Genomic DNA, 15858 nt, shown 5'->3' with positions numbered 1-15858 from the left:
CCTTTGAGAGAATACGAGTACTTTGAATGTATAGAGAGTCGTGGAGGATCGCGATAAGAGGTTCGATGGTGGTATGAGGGGTATCGGGTTAAGCGACGGTTGGTTGGGTCTATTAGAGATGACGGAACGCGGCGAGAAAAGCGGCAGATGACCTCGGAGGGTGAAAGTGCCGCAGACGCTGGGATATGCTTCGGTTTGAACGACGGCTCGATATGGCAAATGGAGAAAATAGGCAAGTCGTGCCTCGTATCGTTGGTGAAGGTTGTACGGAAGAAGCAGAAGTGTAAAGAGCGGCGTTCTTTCCAGGCACAGCCAAAATGGAGAGGAAGTAATTACGGTCGCAAGTGAAGAAACAGTCTATAGAAGGAAACAGAAGAGGAAAGACGTGACGGACGTGACAGGACGTGACGTGACGAGTATGTTCACGGGAATGCTTGCTATCGTAGTTTGGTTTGGTTGTTGTTGATGAGTCGAAGGGAAGGAGCACGGGGGAAGGAAGTGAGGTCAGTCATGGCGACAGGTAGGTAGGTAGCATAGCAGGTCCCCGGTACGGAGTAGGTAGGTGCTGCATGGTACGTGCTCCCCGCCAGCAGGTCTCCAGCAGGTCAGGCCGGGCCTGGTCAGGTACACCACCATCAAATCACAGGCGCGCCGGGGTCGTCTAAGAATGGGTACAGCGGTACATCGGATGCCGTAATGGAACAACAGAGGTCAGATAAGATACGGGAAGCCGGACCTTCCTCCCTCAGCCCAACTAACCTGCCACTTCCACTTCCACATTGCGACGCAGTACTTCATTTACCCCTCGCGACATCCTTCAGAGTCCACCCGCACTTTCGTCCCTCAGCAGGTCACTGGTGCAGCAGCTGCTCTCCGCGGGAGGGAGCGGGGCGTTTGCGTGCTTTCGCAGCTCGACAACCCGAGGACGGCGCGGTGCCCCCAAGGTGCCACTCGCTGAATGCCCCCCTCCAAGCCACCCCTCCACGCCCTCCACTTCAATCAGGACAGCCAGTTGGAGGAACTGGGGCCAGGGTACAGGGGTGTCAAGCGCAGGCAGCTGGCCAGGATTGGAATGAAAGAGGGTGGGAGGGTGAGGGGTGTTTCCGGGGAGAGGGACATCCAGGGCACTGGTGCTGCGCGCTGATGTTGCTGCTGCTGTTGATGCTGTTTGGCACTGTCCCGCAACTGCAACTGCAAGGCAGGAGGTTCCAGGTGCGAGGTATCTTCTGCCCCTCGAGCATGGCCTCCGGTACATCTCGGCGGCATGTAGCGCAGGGCAGGATGCAGGACGCAGTGCGGATACAGCTACAGATACAGCGCACCAATCTGGAGCCAGCCTTCGTCATCGGACAGGGGGTGGTTGGGACAGGTTGAAGATGATAAAGTCTTCCGAGGTATTCTGTGTGCTAACAATAGCCGCAGAAATACCTGTTTCGATCTCGGGATACTTGGCACTGCAAGCCATTAAGGTACGGCGGTACGTATCCCAGACATCAGCAACAGACACTTCCTGCTTGACACTAAGGTCGACACGCCCAGGCCTCTCTCAGCCATCAACAGGAGCAACAATCGCATTATCTGCGATACGCCTCCAGCAGCTCTTTCAACACGGAACCGCAGATGGGCGGTAGTCCTCTCCTTGTGCGAAATCGAAGACGCAAACATCAAAGTCACATCCGCTTGTCAGAGGGACACGATCCAACGCTACGAATTCAATCTTTGTCTGAGACCCCTCGTCTCGCTCAACACTCACCATCTCTTCTTCCATGCACTTCCATCGATTTACCATGTGCCTGACGGTTGGCCTCCCACACCACACCACACTCCTGGTGCTAAGCTGAGCTCTGCATACGCATACAGAGTCTCTTCTGCCGAGGCCGGCGACGGGCAACCCAACCTTGGAATCTCTCTCTGTCTCTCTCACTCTTTCTTAGCAGTCAGGACGCAGGCGGCAACGGCGCCGGGTCTAGTCAGAGCCAACCCAGTCAACCAATACCAAGACCAATGCCGAACTGACACTCCCATTGTCACTTACTCCTTCCACCTTCTCCCCCTCATCCACCAATCTCGCTCATCAATCTCCGTCAAATCACTACAATCTCACCCCTGTGTCCGGGACCAGCTGCTGACGCCTGGGCTGTGCGTGCCTACACACGCCTGCGCCCGCGGTGGACGACGGATGATAGTGACGATCCGGGGGTGACCGATGCCATCATTCCGCTTTGGCCTGGTGACGGCGGCGCAGACACGACCTGCTGGACGCTCTCAACCAAGCTTCCCCGGGGACAACAGCACGACGGTTCGTACACTAAAATAACGGTTGCCCGTCTTTCACCCACCGCCAACCTGGAAATTGCCTCGCAACCTCGCTTCTCCATGGCTCTTTACGGTGTGCCGTCGCCCATCCCATTTTACCCCCCCGTCCCCGTCATCGGTCACCCGTCCATCCTGTCGCGCGCCAGCTGTTAATCTGCCACACCCGACACTCTTCTGGCCAGACCGTCCAACTGACAAAGACACCTGACCCCTCGGTGGAGGACGGGGGGCCACCAAGTCAGGTGAACGGGCCACTCATAGCTCTCCCGTGGCCCACGAGAACAACACACCACCACTGACGTAGGTAGGGCTCTCCTGGTACCCCTCCTTATGCCCGCGGGCTCGCATCTCTGAGAACTCCTCGAACCTCTCAACCCTCACCGTTTCAAGATGAGATGCCGGTTATGAAGTCATCTGTTGGGAAAGCTGAGTTCTGGCTATCGTCGGGTCATTACCTAAGACAACAGCCCCAATCCAACGAGGCGAAGCGAGGCGAGATGGTGCAGGACGAGGCGACGCGGACGACGCATGGCACGGAGACGCCCGTGGTCGCGACCTCGTCGAAGCGCAAGCGCATGGAGCGGTTTGAGGTCGGAGCTACTACCGGATGAATCCATCGTCATCGATGAGATCAAAATCGATGCGCTCCCGTCCGTCAGCCTGAGAATGGAACACCGGAATGCCATCGTGAAAAGGCGCAGTCAGTGGGTTCGACAAAACACACTTTGCGCCAATTCCCAGCGTCTCGTCCAACATCTGTCTTTCGGCGGATAATGCCATGGACGTACGTCGTCCAATTCTAAATTTGCCTTGACAACTCCCAGCCTCTCGACTCTACAGTGTCCGAGGTGTCGCATTCGACGCTTCAAAAGTTGGACTCAGAAGGCAGTGGCCCCTCAATCGGAGCCCACTGGTCCAGCCAGACCCGATAATCATCCATTCGCCATTCACCATCGTGCTTCTGCCATGCCGCACTCCCAGCCCAACTAAAAACGCTCTCACTTCCATCCAGCCCCTTTCTCCTGACACCACCCTTCAACATGACGTGCACACCCTGCTCGGTTACTGACCCGATTGCGCTCGTGATCCAGTGCTTCCTCGCCGCGACTGAGCTCCACATCTCCGTCCGCAGCTGCCGGAGGTCTTGATCCAAGTGTCAGCTTACGGCTGCAACTCATCACCCGCGTCGTACGTACTCTCGTGCTTCTCGGCCGCCTGCGGTCCAATCTTGACTTTCGCGTCCGGCGTGAAGAACGCCAGCCATTGCTCGTTCAGCTCCTTGTTGTCGCTCGTCCGGTAAAAGTCCCTAAGGCGGAGCCGAAGGTCCCGGTCCATAGCCGTCTCGGTCGGCGAGAACGGCTCCAGCCGTGAGTAGCTGTCGTACGGCTCGACGCCTTCTGTCGCTGCGAATTCTTCCATTTTTCGATTTCGTACAGTGAACTTGTTTCTGTTCCTCACTGATAATGTTTCTTCAACGTATGCGAGCACACACCAGCGAGCGGCGGAGGTGTGTGACGTTTATACCCGTCCCAAGTCCCAGTGTTAGTTAAGTCTTCGGCCCGGGCACCTGGTCTGACGACACCCGAAATTCGGAACTGTTATCCGGGAAGGGAGAACATCATGAGAGTCGGAATTCCCGTTGCGACGATGGTGCAATTGCGCGGCTAACGCACAGCAACCTGTCGTCGTCTTCAAAACTACGATGCGATAGTTGGATCGGTAATCAGAGTCGTTGAGATTCCTTCCCATAGATGCGGGCTGAGTGCCGCCTTTCGCGGGGTTCCGAGGTTGGGATTGGCGCTGCCCCTCTTAGTATCGCAATTTGCTCCACCAAGCATCTCACCAAGAGAGGCTCAGCCTCTAATATCTCCCCTTGGTGTAGTTGGTTTATCACGTTCGACTGTAATGGTTACATTGTCATCGAAAGGTCTCTAGTTCGATTCTGGAAGGGGAGAACCGATCTTTTTTTGTCGGTTTTTGCTGTTGCACAATTGCATTCTGGGGCATCTCTAAGGTTGTACATTTCACTGAGAGAGACAGCATTCCGGTGAATTTCTTGGCGCTAGAGGCTCAGCAACGTTACTTTGAGCATTTAACTGGCTCTTACATTCACTTTTCCCATTTATTTGGGTCATGTTGTCGCGGCACATGTGGTATTGCTATTTTCGCCGTTTGAATAATTAAATGTTGGCTGCAGACTTGACACGAAGACTCTGCAAAGCCTTTGACTTGGAGACCAAAACCTATCCCCCTATTGATCCTCCAGAGGAACCAAGACATTAGAGCGTGAGCAGTGTGGTTCAGTGAGCTTGTGGCAACTGACAAGTTGGTAACAGTCAACCCACGAAGTAAAGAGACTTTGGATAAGTATTGAGCGGAAATGTCCGTACCGGCGAGATGTGTGCTGTTGGGGTGGCCAGCTATGCCAACTCATAATATGTACTCAATGTACCTGCTCGCTATCTGCGAGATGCAGCGGCCGGGTATTGGAACGGAGTTCGGATGACCGCCGATGATAGAAGCCCTCATGCTGAGCATGTTTTTGCTGTTTATTATAAAGTTTCGCTTCTGCGGGCTGCAGCGCAGTGCGAGTGACTGCTGGTGATGGGCGCCCTAGTGCTGGGCATGTTGTTTTTCTTGCTGCTGCAGATGTTAGTGTTGTGTTTGCCGACGGCAATGGGCCGTTACTTGCTCCAACAGTATCCGGGAGCAAACATCGGGCAGGGCGACAAGTACACTCGTCTGTGGTAGCTTGCACTCTGGGAAGTTGCCGGTGGATGGACCGATGCCATCGTGGTAGCGAAAGTTGGGGAAGGCTTGGTCGATATCCCTCAAGTCGTTGTCGCGGAAGGGGAGGATAGAGGCTCAGTCTTGCCATCAATCCCACGGTCTCTGGCCACGCGTTTCTTCGTTCCTCAGGTGCTCTCGTGTGGCCATCAGCGCCTTTCCCAAGCGGTTCTCTCCCCAGTGCTTTCGTTGGTTCATGGCATGCTTTGCACTGTATCCGATGCCCCAAACGCGGTCTCGAGATGCCGCTTCACACAGAAGGCGGCCATGCGTAGATAGCAGTTTTCTTGCGAAGTGTGGGTTCTGACTGAACTTAACAATGTTGCCTACCTCTACGACTGCGCTCTTGATGGGATCCCAAATCTCGTCGGTGAAGCCTTCTGTGTGGTAATCTTTCTCGCTTGAGGAGCCATGGCGATTTAAATTTTAGTGGTGGTGGTGGTGTGTGTTCTTATTAGTTGTAAAAGACGAATGGTAAGAGTATGTACGGTAAGAGTATGGCAAGAGTACGGAGAAGGGAAGTGTGCATCTGCCTGAAAGTTGGGCAATGCTCTTATATCACAATCCGTTCAGAGGGCCTTCTAGGCGTAACTGTATTTTACTTGCCATACATTAAATAGTTAAGCTGAATATGAACTAGAGATCAAGACCAACAAAGGTAACACCTATAGGAACACGCAGAACCTTTACAACTTTCAGCTTTTGAGAGGTAATTTAGTCACTTCATAACATCAGAACACCACCAGTGATGCATAACAAAAGAATCAACCCGATCTTGAAATTTTACTCAATGTCAAATATGAATCCGTCGAAAAACACTGGCATTTCAGCCCCAGTAATTTACTTCGGAGGCGAGACTTCTCGCAACGCGGGAACCTTTCAAAGACGACTCCCCCAGAAGACAAAATGGTTGCAGTGATGCGTGACAAGGTGCTCGAAAAAATCGTATACCTGGAAGCTACCTAATCCTATTTAAATGCGGTACTCTCTGCACCATCCTCTAGTTTTCTTTTAATCTTTTCTTTTTATCGTTCATTCTACAATCCCGATTTCGCAGCTTCACTTTTTACACTTTCGTCAACAAATGGAGTCTGCCAAGCTACAGCTAAGATGTCTACCAACTCCCTGGTTTCCCTCGAAACCCTCCTCGAGATCGGATTCTCACAGGAAAAGGCAGAGCAACTCTGGACGAAGTGGTCAAATTGGCCGGAAGGGCCCGTTAGCCGAGAGACAGACCCTTATGATGGGGGCCTGCAGATGACGTTCGACCACTTCTTTATTGCAGGCCTCGAGAAAGACGACGGAGATGTTTGGGGCGACGACGAAACAGAATGGCGAAACTCACTCACTCGCTACGGCATCAACAGCGACACGCAAGATGCCATTATGGACCCCGAATTCAAACACCTCCGCTTGGCTCAATCTGCACGGTTCTGGGCTAAAGACACCGTCGAGATGCGCTACGCCTGGTTGCAAAGATGCGCAAACAATTCCACGGCACCTCCGTCCCTACAATCGTCAACAGCGAACAACGATGGCCAGGCATCCAACAACATTCTGCCCGAAGTTAGTCGTGGGCCTCCGTACAAATTGAAACTGTACAAAGCTGCAGACTTGAGTCGTGCCAATCGGCTCTTCGACGAGAACGAAGCGTTTGACTGTATCGCGGATCTTCGAAGTCCTGCTCCTTCAGACTTCTCTGGACATTCATCAGCATTCTACTTCAGCCCTGACATTGAGGTCGCTCAACTCGAAGGCGCTTACGCGAAGCGCAGAGCGAGTCGCTCATCAATTACGCTCATACAGATCACGATACCAGTCGATGAGATTAGCAAGCTGCCATACGAAGACGTACTCTCTGGCCTGCACTGGACGGACCTCTTGTGGAAACAACTAGTCTGGTCTTCTCGAAGAGGAGAGATTCTATCGGGCGACCTCCGCGAATATCGTGGAGTTACTATCATCGTTGGTACTAAGGCTCGATTGCCAAACGCAGTGTACAGTAAGATGGAATCTCCAACGGATATCAAGAAGGATTGTGTCTACATGGTCACCGAAAAATTCGAGTCTCCGTCGGCAATTCAGTGGATGTTTTCAGCTGAGGGTGAGGGTTTCTTGAGAGATCACGGCTGCTTCAAAGTCGTTAGCTATTTCTAAGTAGATTTGCTATCTGAGCAGACATCTTTACTATCTTTGGCACCAACTACCTAATTATGCCAGTGCTACATCTTAACGTTTGATCCACTCACAGAAAAAGGCTTATCCATTCAAGAATGATACAAAAGAACTAATCACCAAGTATTGAGAAGCTGCGCTAGTTACTTCATATGGGTTTGAGCCGTTATTAGATTCATAAGGCTTTGTGCAATCAATTACGCACCTCATAAGGCCAAGAAAAATACCGAGGACAACAGCGAAGATCAAAATGACAGTCGACTTACATCCTCCATAAGTAACTTAGAATCACCTATGTGTAAGAGATATGTCCCACTCCCCCCGACGCTTCGTAGTATGGATGGCGGAGTCGTCAAGTCAGTATGCGGGTCGAACAATCTTATATAATGGTCAGTTGGTGATCCTGAGACCTTTCCCCCTGTAAATTACGTTCTGCAGCTTCTTCCGCGCTGCGCAGTAACAAAGATCTTTTCTTCACCCAGCATAACTGTCAAAAGGCCCTACCACTACGTCATTGATATCGGCCAACGTAATGAAGCGGTGCGATAACGAGATGCATTCCAAATGCCGTACTTTTAAACTCGTACCACGCAGAGCACATGCCGCATCAGGCTCATTCTTCAACTTGGCAGACCTCAAAGTAATGCAACCACTGAGCTGTTCTTGCATGAGAGCTCCACAGACTGTTTGGGGTTCGATTCGCAGACGGCCCCTGAACATCAACGTCCCACACCGGTGGAGTTCAATAACACAAAGATCTTCATTGGATTAGTGAGGGGTCGCTCGGGTAATAAAAATCTCGTGGCTCCCAGGATTTGAAACGTGGTTCTCCCGGAAGCACCGGCCAAGACCTCGGACATTGACGTCGTCAACCATGGCTCAGATTTTTTTGTGAGTTGCTTTGCTCATCGCCGTCTCACCGAAGAGATCAGATATTGACCAGAGATTCACAGTGTTGGCGGTACAGGCCACATCGGCGGCGCTGTGCTTGAACTACTTCTCAAGCAACATGCCGACGCCAAAGTGAAGGTCTTGGTGCGGGATGAGGCAAAGGCAGAGCGTCTGGTCAGCAAGTACCCGCAAGTCAGCTACGTCGTCGGTGACACGGGCAACTTTGAGCTTCTCGAGAAGTGCAGCAAGGAGGCCGACATCGTCATCAACACTTCCCCGGACATCACGCACGACGCGGGCATCAAGGCGATCCTCGCGGGCCTGAAGGCGCGCGAAGGACCCAAGGGATACTACATCCACACTTCGGGCGCTTCTCTCATCTGGGACGAACCCGCCGGCTCCAAGGACGCCCGCTGGTGGGACGACATCAAGGACATCAAGGACATCCTCGCCTTCAAGGGCGAAGCCCATACGCACGCCGTGACTGACAAGATCGTGCGCGATGCGGCCTCAGACGTCAACGTGGCCATCGTCTCGCCCGGCTTCGTCGGCGGCATGAGCCCCTCCATCGAGCACCCGACCCCGATCACGACGCCCGCCATCTTCCTCACCGCCCGCGCCATGAAGACGGGCTGGCAAATCGCCGAGGGAGAGAACACCCACGCCTGGATCGACGTCTCCGATCTTGCGAGGATCTTTCTGATCCTCATTGGAAAGGCCATCAATGGCGCGTCAGACTCTGAGCCGTTTGAGCTCTGGGGACCGGAGGCGTACTACTTTGCCACCAGCGAGGACATCTCGTTCGCCAAGTTCATGAAGCACCTCGTGCCCGTTCTTAAGCATCACGACGTTATCGAAACCGAGGAGATTAAGTCGGTCAGCGTGGTCGAGGCCGCGAGAACCAGCATGGGCGGAAGCGACTACGACCCCGACGACACGCCGCCGCCGCCGGACACCTGGGCCATGCACATTGCCATCATGTACGGCATCAACATGCGCGTCAGCGCTTCCAGGATGGAGAAGCTCGGCTGGAAGGCGGAGAAGGGCAGCGTCGTCGACACTTTCCCTGAGGTGGTCACCGAGTTCCTGAAGCGGGAGAAGAAATAATTTACCTCGCTGTCGTTTCTTGTGGACGGTATTTCACGACCTGGCAAGATTGGAGGTTGTTAGTAAAAAAACAAACTACATGTATGTGTGCGGGGGGCGGATTGCTTTCTATTGCTGCAAGGCAGAAATCTACGCATGTATCTCTAATAGCTTCGCTGCTCAATTAGGCGCTGGGGAGTGTTTTTGCTACAGCGCAGCATTTGATACTGGTTTCAGAAACAAAAAGTTTTTATATCCTTCATTGAAGATCACGGATTACAACACAACTCGTTGCTTGGAATGCGTGTGATCTTAGTTTCGGTTTCATGCACCCAGCTATTTGTGTTAGATCAAGCTATCTATTGAGAGTCAAGTTGCTCAGGTGGCGTCGCAACTTTAGAGTAAATGAGTGGGTCTAGAATGACGATATTTACATGAGGCGTGCAAAAATGAACTCAGAACTGCATAATTATCTGGTCATGAAGACAGCCGTAAGTGAGACAGATGCTTTTGCCCCGAAATCTCTTATGTTGTGTCTGTTCCAGTCTCTGTGGTCTAAATCTCACTTCTAAAGGAACTTGATACATGCCGGCCTTGATTGTGTTTAGTACAATCAGAGCGTGAGACTTTCGAGTGAAGCAAATTTTATTTAATCTTCATTCAGTTGCATAGTCGATCGAGCAAAAGCTAATCTAGTTTGGTCAAACATCTCAGATGAAGTACTTAGCGCGCGATTCAAATCCACTTCCCGTCAATCGTCTAAGTTGATTGGGTTTTCAATACTCCCACCCTTGCCCTGCAACTCCTTTTGTTTTGCCAAAGATGACAACACAGGCGCCGAACCGACATTCCCTGATACCGGATGTCTGGCGGAATTGGCCGCGGAGTAATGCTTCCTCAGCGTTTTCAAAACTTCGCTGACACTATCTCCTTGGGGCTGGCGAGTCTCTCGTGACACTGACAATTCATTCCTATTCCTTGGTGAGGGAAAGCTCACAGATTCTTCTCTGACTCGATTGGTAGGTTTGAGCGGTGTTGATTTGTCAATTATGTTTGTTGGCTTGCTTGCCGCTCCAAGAGCACCCGACGGCACTGCTCCTGAGTCTACTTCTTGGGATGAAGAGTCGCCTAATAAGTCCAAGAAATGGTCGTCGTATGATTTGAATTTTGCCGGGGGGTTGGATGTTGTCGGTTGTTTCGGCCGTGGCGTTACTGGAGGAGAATCTTCTGCCTTCCTCTTTCGCCCGCGCTGTCCTGTCCGGATTTTGGGTAACGCACTTTTCTGAGATGCGGATTTGCAATTTCCAGTTGACGCTTTCTTTAGGCCCTTCCGCCATTCGAAGAATTCCTCGTCGGACATTCCCCAGCCGAGAACCGCATCCAGAATCACAGACTGGACACTTTCAAGAGGCTTCCCCACGACAGCGTTGTCAGCCTCTTTTCCAGTCCGAATCCCGTTAAGTACAGGCATTCCTTGAGGACATCTAGCTTCCTCAATGCCTGGAAATATCTGGCGTGGGTCAATGTCGGCAACGCTGGTGACCTGGTTCTTCTGCCTAACATTCTTGACGAGATCGCGAGCGCCGGGTTCTAGGGCCAGTAACCTCTGGTTCAAGGCAACGGGCGCCAGGTGACGAAACCACCATTTTGACGGTTTATTGTAGTGAAATCTGTCTCTCATGTACGGTATGGTTGTGCACAAGCTCTCTGTGGAATGGCCTTTGTACCAGTCACCCTGTATGCAGTCTAGGTTGCGTAGTTCGTTATCGCTGGAAACTTTGGGATTTCGGCAATATCCCAGCGCTTGAAAGTTCGGAAACTGGCTGATGTTCGCTTTGTCTTTGTCGAAGTGAGATCTCAACGTGGGGCTGAGATTGCTCAGTTGGGCCTCTAGTCGCCTTCGCCACAGATTCCAGCTGCTTTCGCTCGCATTTGCCGATGTTGCTGGAAACTGCTCCACAAGTATCTTCTTTGTAGCCAACTCTCGGCCAACAGCCGTACTACAGCCGTGCAGGCCTTTGGTGTAGTCGCACCCCGCCACCATGGCATACAGAACGATACCATTCGCTGAAATACCCGTCGTCCGTTCGATGTCTCTCAGCCGATAGACTTTTGCTTCGTCTTTGCTCTTTTGTCCATTGCTTTTGTGGAGATTCTTGACGAGGACGGTGCACCCAAACATAAGCGTGTCCGAGTCCTCCGACCGAACCGCATCCACTAGGCCTAGCCTCTGCAGGGCAGCGCATTCAGCCTCGGCTTCGCCAGGAGCCTGGCGCCAGGGTATGTGAAGTTTGGTCAAGGTTTCCTTGAAAAAATTGCTGTTTTCTTCCCTGGCCTTGCGTCCTGTAGAATCCTCGGTCTTCTTGTCGCGCTTGACATCTGGTCGTCCTTCACCATCGAACACAAAGATGATCTCAATACCGATGTTCATCAGGGACCAAATGCGGTCGAGCATGTTCAACTCGCGTGGTCTGGCGGGAGGAGTTCCTGGAAGAGCAAATGTTAGATGTGCCTCATTTCGGTTGTTGGGCAAGTGTGAGTAAGGACTCGGGAGGAAAGAGCATGGGCAGGCTGGGTGCGTAGGACATCAAACGCAATAGAACAGTGTGGCGACGAACTTCTCTTGATCTCTTCGAAGGCTTCAACAGTGATGGCTTTGTAACGCCAGTGCGCTTCGTCTATGGCTATCCGCAGTGGCCGCCTATGCTCCTTAATATGGTCCGCAGCCCATCGTGCTAAGGAAGTGTCGATGCCGGTGTCTTTGATGACATCCCAGAACCTAGAATGGACAATCGTTAGCACAAATCTGCCCATGCTTCGCAGTTGAAACTGACACATTGATTCCCATGGTCTTAATCTAGAAGTTGTAAGGAAAGGGCGTCTGACTGGGATGAGGTTTGATGAGACGCGTATTGCGGGCAGCAGCTGCTGGTTTGAGATCGAATCCAAGGGCGGCAAACCGACGACTTAAATACGTGAAAAGGAAGAGGGAACCGTCTAAAATTAAATCGAAGCGAAAAGAATGAATGCAGCCGCGCAAGGCAGGTCAATCCAGATCCGCGACGCGAAAAAAGCAATAACGCGTTGCACTGTCAACCTGGAGGGGGAGTTCACAGTTACTTCCGATAGGCAAAGTGGGACCCGGCCACCGGAGGTCAACGGAGGTCAACGTGGATGCCCGGAATGGTTGAGACGTGAGAGTTCCATCGATTGATGGGCTGAGTGGTAGTCGATGTAGAGTAGAGGGGAGAGAGAAGGGAAAAATAAATAATCGTAGAGTTGGCGAGAGCGAGGGGCACGAGGACAAAGAACGCACTGTGCATCGGCAACGGCAGAAGGCGCGGGTGAAGTATCCCGAGGCAGGTGCCATTGGGATATAAGGAGATTCACATGTCCCGCCAGGCAACAGCGGGTGTAGCGGTGGCCGTGAATATGCCGAGTATGGCCCAAATGTCAGCTCAACACGAGTCCACCTTATACAACGCTGGGGCTAGAGGTTCGAATCTCGTCGGGATTCCTTTTTTGTCCTCTTCCCCTTTCTTTCACGTCCCCGTTTCCTCGCGCCCTACTTACCAAGCACCGATAGATGTGTCTGTTCGTCAACCAAACAAAGTATGAGCATTGCAAGAGGGTATACACTAGTAGTACAAATATAGTCATGACCTGTAGTCATGATAGGTCTCACGGCCCTGTCCGCCTCAACCCCCGTCAACGCCGTCGCAGTGCCCAATGAATCATACCGTGTCCCCGCGTCATCTTACATCTTGATACCCCTAGCATTCACCTCACCCTTCTCTCCAATGTTCAGACGTACACGACAATCAGGGCAATACCACTTCGTCGTGCGCGCGGGTATCTGCGCCATGCCGACACACTCCAGGTGGAACCATTCCTTGTCGCAGTTCTGGGCAAGTTGTTAGCTCAAGCGGATGCTCATGCCAAGCAGCAAGACTTACTTCGTTATCGCATGCAATCATATCCCCGAAGCTAACGCGGTTGCAATCGCAGTACCTCGGCTCGTCGGGGTCAATCGGGTTTCCCTCATCGTCTTCCTCCAACTCGATCTCAATCGGCTGGCCCTTCTCCTTCTTTTGGGTTCGCTTCTTCTTCGGCGCGGCCTTTCGCTTAGAGGCGGCACTACTGCCTCCAGCGTTCGTCTTGCTGACAATACCAGGCGCGGGCTTTCTGGTTCTCTTGCTCGGCTGTCTAATCTCTGGCACAGGAGTGTTCCTAGCGGTACTAGTTCTACGGGGTCGCTCGGCGGCCAGTGAGGGCTGTGGTTCTTGACTACTAGCTTTTCCTCGCGAGCTGGGACGACGACTCTCCGGGACGGGTGTGGTGCCTGGCGTCGCCGCCCGGGAGGACGACTGCTTGATAGACGGCGCGGCGGACGATGAGCGGTGTACGAGCGGCAGCTGGGGCTGCGGCACAGATGTAGTAGGATCAACTTGTTGCTGGGTTTTCTTAGCTTCGCCCCTTGTCTCTCTACGTGTTCCGGGGTCACGAACAGGTGGAAGAATTGGTGTCGTTGACTTCTTGGGAGACAGCGCCGGCGGTGGAATCGGCGTCTCGGCCGGTGGCTTTGTTACAATGTTCGCCGGGATGGGCGCGGGAGGTGGTCCAGCTTGAACGACAGAGCCAGTTGGCGATGACGCTGGTGCACTTGTATTGGCAGGCTTTGGCGCAGTATTTGTCCCAGGTGCATGCTCCTGACCTGGCACAGGGATGGGCACCGGCGTAGTCATCTTGGGCGTGGCAGCGGAACCTCCTGGCGTGAGAACCGGTGGCGGAATGGGAGTTTCGGTCAACGGCTGAGAGGCAAGATTGGCTCTCAGATTCGGCAGCGGGACCGGAGTCTCCGTCTTCGTGCGCTTCGGTGCCGGACGTGGCGCTGGCGTCTCGACTACTTCTGGCTTCTCAGCTTCCGCCTCTGGGATGGAGTCTCTTTTCCGCTTGTTGCCATTCGCCTTCGGCCTAGACCTCGAGCTTGACTTGGGCGCTGCTTTTGCCTGCTCGTTATTGGCAACTGACGGTGCGGGTGGCTTGTCACTAGACATTAAAAGCCGCGCTGCCTCTCTGAACTGCCGGGCGGATTCCTCAGCCTCCTCGGCCGCCTGTTTGGCTAACGACTCCCGCTTCAACTTCTTCGCTTCGTTTAGTTTCATACCCCTGTTGCTCAGCTGAATGTCGTCGGATGCGAGGGCAGCAGCACTTATAGCGCCCTCGGGAATCGGCTTGTTTTCAGATCCAGCATCAGGCGCAAGAGCCGGCGGAACCTGATCAAAGGTTCTGCCTTCATCCTCGGCCTTCTTCTTTGCCTCCTTGTAGGCATCGATACCACGACCGAGTGTCTTTAGCTCTCGCAATATCATAGTATCGCTTGGGTTCCACGTAGCGTTCTTCTTCATGCGCTTCCTGAGCCTGGCAAGCTCCCAGGGCGTCAGCTGCAGCCAGGGGGCATCCGTGCTTCCTATCACGGCGTTCTCCGGTGGCGGCTGCAACGCGGCGGCAGGAGTGGCTGGCACAGTGTGGACTTTAGGAGGGCGCGATGCCGGTGTTTTCGGGGTCTTTGGAGGTCTTGCTTTGGGTGTTTTGACGACCTTGATTCTTGGTGCAGGCGTAGACCGGGTGGGTGGAAGAGATTCCTCGTCCTCGGAGGAGGAGCTGTCGTCGCTGTCATCCGAGTAGGCCACAAACTGGTCGTACGGCGGAAGAACCTCACCAGGAACAGTAATCCTAGGAATCCGTGGGCGCCGCACCTTCTCCCCATCCCCGGTCCGCATCATCTTGGGTGCTCTGACCATCTGCGGCGACTTGGACGTTGCCACAGGGCTCTTCTGCTCCTCCGCGGGATAGTTCTCCATCATGTTCTTCAACTTCGCCAGGATCGCATTTGCGCGATTATAATGCCGGTTGACGTTCTCTGACATGCGCACCGCCTCGGCATGCGAGTACACCCTCGAGCTGACAGCATGATTCAGGCTGCTTGAGATATCGGCGCGTAGCTGTGTGGGTGAGGGTCTCTCGTCGGCCGGAAGACTGGGAAGCTTGCCCCAGGTGGAGGTGAGGTTGTGGACGTTGAGGGAGGCCTCGGAGTAGGTCTGGTCGAGCTTGCCGATCAGGGTAAGGGATCGCATCATATCGGAAGGGAGGTACTCGGTGAAGTCGAGAAAGTCGGTGACGGTGGCTTGTGCATCGGGATCGGCGCGCATCTCGAGAGATTCGACGGAGTTGCTGATGGAGCCAAGGGACTGGCGGATGTCGTGCTCGACCGTCGTCTTGTTTTTGGGCGACACATCGACGTCCATGGCGTCTCCGGCGCGCTCCTCGGTGGTGGCCATCTTTGCTGAGCTGAAAATGTCTCTGCGGCCGCTTCTTGGGGGCGCTTATCCCTATGAATGCATTTGTATCGTGAACTGCGGTTGTGGGTGTTGGTTGCGCTGCAATTCGATACTGCGCATACTTTGAGATGTTGTCGGCTGGCGCGTTTACGAGGGGAGTCGCGACCTTGAGCGTCGCCCAGTTTAGCTTGGGAAGCTTCCTGACGCTAGCAGGAAGTAGCGGGGCCCCTGACATCCACTGACAGATCCTTGTTGAGCTGGC

At 53.4% G+C, this 15858-nt stretch overlaps 3 protein-coding genes across 3 annotated transcripts; 1 reads left to right on the top strand and 2 right to left on the bottom strand.

The window, feature by feature from the left end:
- Window positions 1-3181: 3181 nt before the first annotated feature.
- On the bottom strand, window positions 3182-3735 carry CGCA056_v006939 (uncharacterized protein; the record flags this gene model as incomplete). The annotated part of the gene is made up of 2 exons (XM_037322188.1): window positions 3182-3459; window positions 3513-3735. 2 exons carry the CDS (start codon window positions 3733-3735, stop codon window positions 3182-3184), a joined length of 501 nt encoding a protein of 166 aa, XP_037178955.1.
- Window positions 3736-6360: 2625 nt separating this feature from the next.
- Window positions 6361-7260, top strand: CGCA056_v006938 (uncharacterized protein; the record flags this gene model as incomplete). Its single annotated transcript, XM_037322187.1, has 1 exon — window positions 6361-7260. One exon carries the CDS (start codon window positions 6361-6363, stop codon window positions 7258-7260), a length of 900 nt encoding a protein of 299 aa, XP_037180252.1.
- A 5752-nt stretch (window positions 7261-13012) lies between these two features.
- ING2 (PHD finger protein ING2) lies at window positions 13013-15596 on the bottom strand (the record flags this gene model as incomplete). Its single annotated transcript, XM_037322186.1, has 3 exons — window positions 13013-13159; window positions 13212-13709; window positions 13764-15596. The coding sequence occupies 3 exons, from the start codon at window positions 15594-15596 to the stop codon at window positions 13013-13015; spliced, it is 2478 nt and encodes an 825-aa protein (XP_037178949.1).
- Between the last annotated feature and the right edge of the window lie 262 nt (window positions 15597-15858).

Source organism: Colletotrichum aenigma (genome assembly GCF_013390185.1).
Source record: "Colletotrichum aenigma strain Cg56 chromosome Unknown KSG_Cg56_contig04, whole genome shotgun sequence".
Lineage (NCBI taxonomy): Eukaryota > Fungi > Ascomycota > Sordariomycetes > Glomerellales > Glomerellaceae > Colletotrichum > Colletotrichum aenigma.
Note: the sequence above shows the minus strand (reverse complement) of the source record. Positions and strands in the feature narration are given on the sequence as shown.